This window comes from Sphaeroforma arctica (assembly GCF_001186125.1).
Source record: "Sphaeroforma arctica JP610 unplaced genomic scaffold supercont1.7838, whole genome shotgun sequence".
Classification (NCBI taxonomy): Eukaryota; class Ichthyosporea; order Ichthyophonida; genus Sphaeroforma; species Sphaeroforma arctica.
Genome location: NW_014032720.1, coordinates 1 through 1347, shown reverse-complemented (window position 1 = coordinate 1347; position 1347 = coordinate 1). Strand labels below are relative to the sequence as shown.

Here is a 1347-nt window from a genome sequence, read left to right as displayed (position 1 = left end):
TGTGGCGCACGAGGTCTTAAACAAGTAATACAGGCCAATCCATACACATAACGGCAATACTCTGCGGCTTTGCGATCTGCATACTATACTTTTGTGGTTTCGGCATCGTCTAACGCGAAATGCAAGAGTGCATGTTCGTAAAAGAAATAGTTTGGGTCAATTCCAATTTTTCGTTCAACCGCAACATTCTGCGGTTTTTGCGGTCGGCATACCTTTGAAATTTCCGTATCATCAAACTTTGTGTGACTGTGTGTGTGTACACAAACACTATGGCAAAATATACAATGTACTCAGTTACCCGCAAATTGCTGCCGTTTGGCGCTCGCCATACATTACCTTTGGAGTATCCGTATCGGTTGAATCGGGTTGTAGCGCGAGGTCTTCCGGGTCGGGGACTGCTGACTGTACATTCAGCCAATCTGCATATTTGAGCTGAGGTTTTGGATCGCAGATTCCAAATTTCAGTCCAAATTCCAGAAGTAAGCAAAGAAAAAACAGGTTATTAAAAATTTGGAGCAACAGTCTTTTCTGTGATCGGAGGACCAGACGCTGTCAAGTAAAATCGTAAACTGATTATATGTGAACAATCACCACTCTATGAAGATGTGCACTCACTTAGAAGCCCTAGATCACTGACACCTACACCTTACAGACAGGCAGATTATCAAGTACACAACTGGATCACTGACAGCTGCACCTTACAGACATAGACAGATTATCAAGTACAGCGCATGCACCTATAAATGGACATTTATGAATTATATCCAAACAGTTTCAAACCAAACACAGACCGACAACCACCAGAATCTCGCCATTAACACGTGCTATGACTTCGAACAATTGTTAAAAAGAAAGACCAATATATATATATATATATATATATATATGTATCTATATATATAATATATACATGTATAGATTTAAGTACATTCACATGAAACTTAGACCACCACCTACCAGACTCTCGCCAATAGCGCGTGCTATGACTTCGATGAATTGGGTCGAGTCTTCCTCGTTCTTCCATTCCAATTGGTCCACAAAGTGAATGATCGAATTGTACGCCGAAAACAGATCAACCACAGACGACGAGTGCAACACGCCTAAGGAATTGCGAGTGGTTGTAGAGTGACACGTGTGAAGAAAGGTGGTTTAGCAACGGTACATGTGTATACCTGTATGCAAGCGCTATTCGCGCTCGCATTTATTCAGGGGTTGGTCGTCGACATGTATGTTTAGTATCGTTGTCTACATATATATATATGTGTGTGTGTATATATATACATATACATATATATATATATATATATATAATTATACATATATATATATATATATATATGTGTCGTT

General features: G+C 39.6%; 1 protein-coding gene across 1 annotated transcript; it reads right to left on the bottom strand.

Moving 5' to 3' along the window:
- Positions 1 to 336: 336 nt before the first annotated feature.
- On the bottom strand, positions 337 to 1100 carry SARC_16332 (hypothetical protein; the record flags this gene model as incomplete). The annotated part of the gene is made up of 2 exons (XM_014289559.1): positions 337 to 432; positions 958 to 1100. Coding segments are annotated over 2 exons (239 nt in total), but the record flags the coding sequence as incomplete, so codon positions are not given.
- Positions 1101 to 1347: the final 247 nt, after the last annotated feature.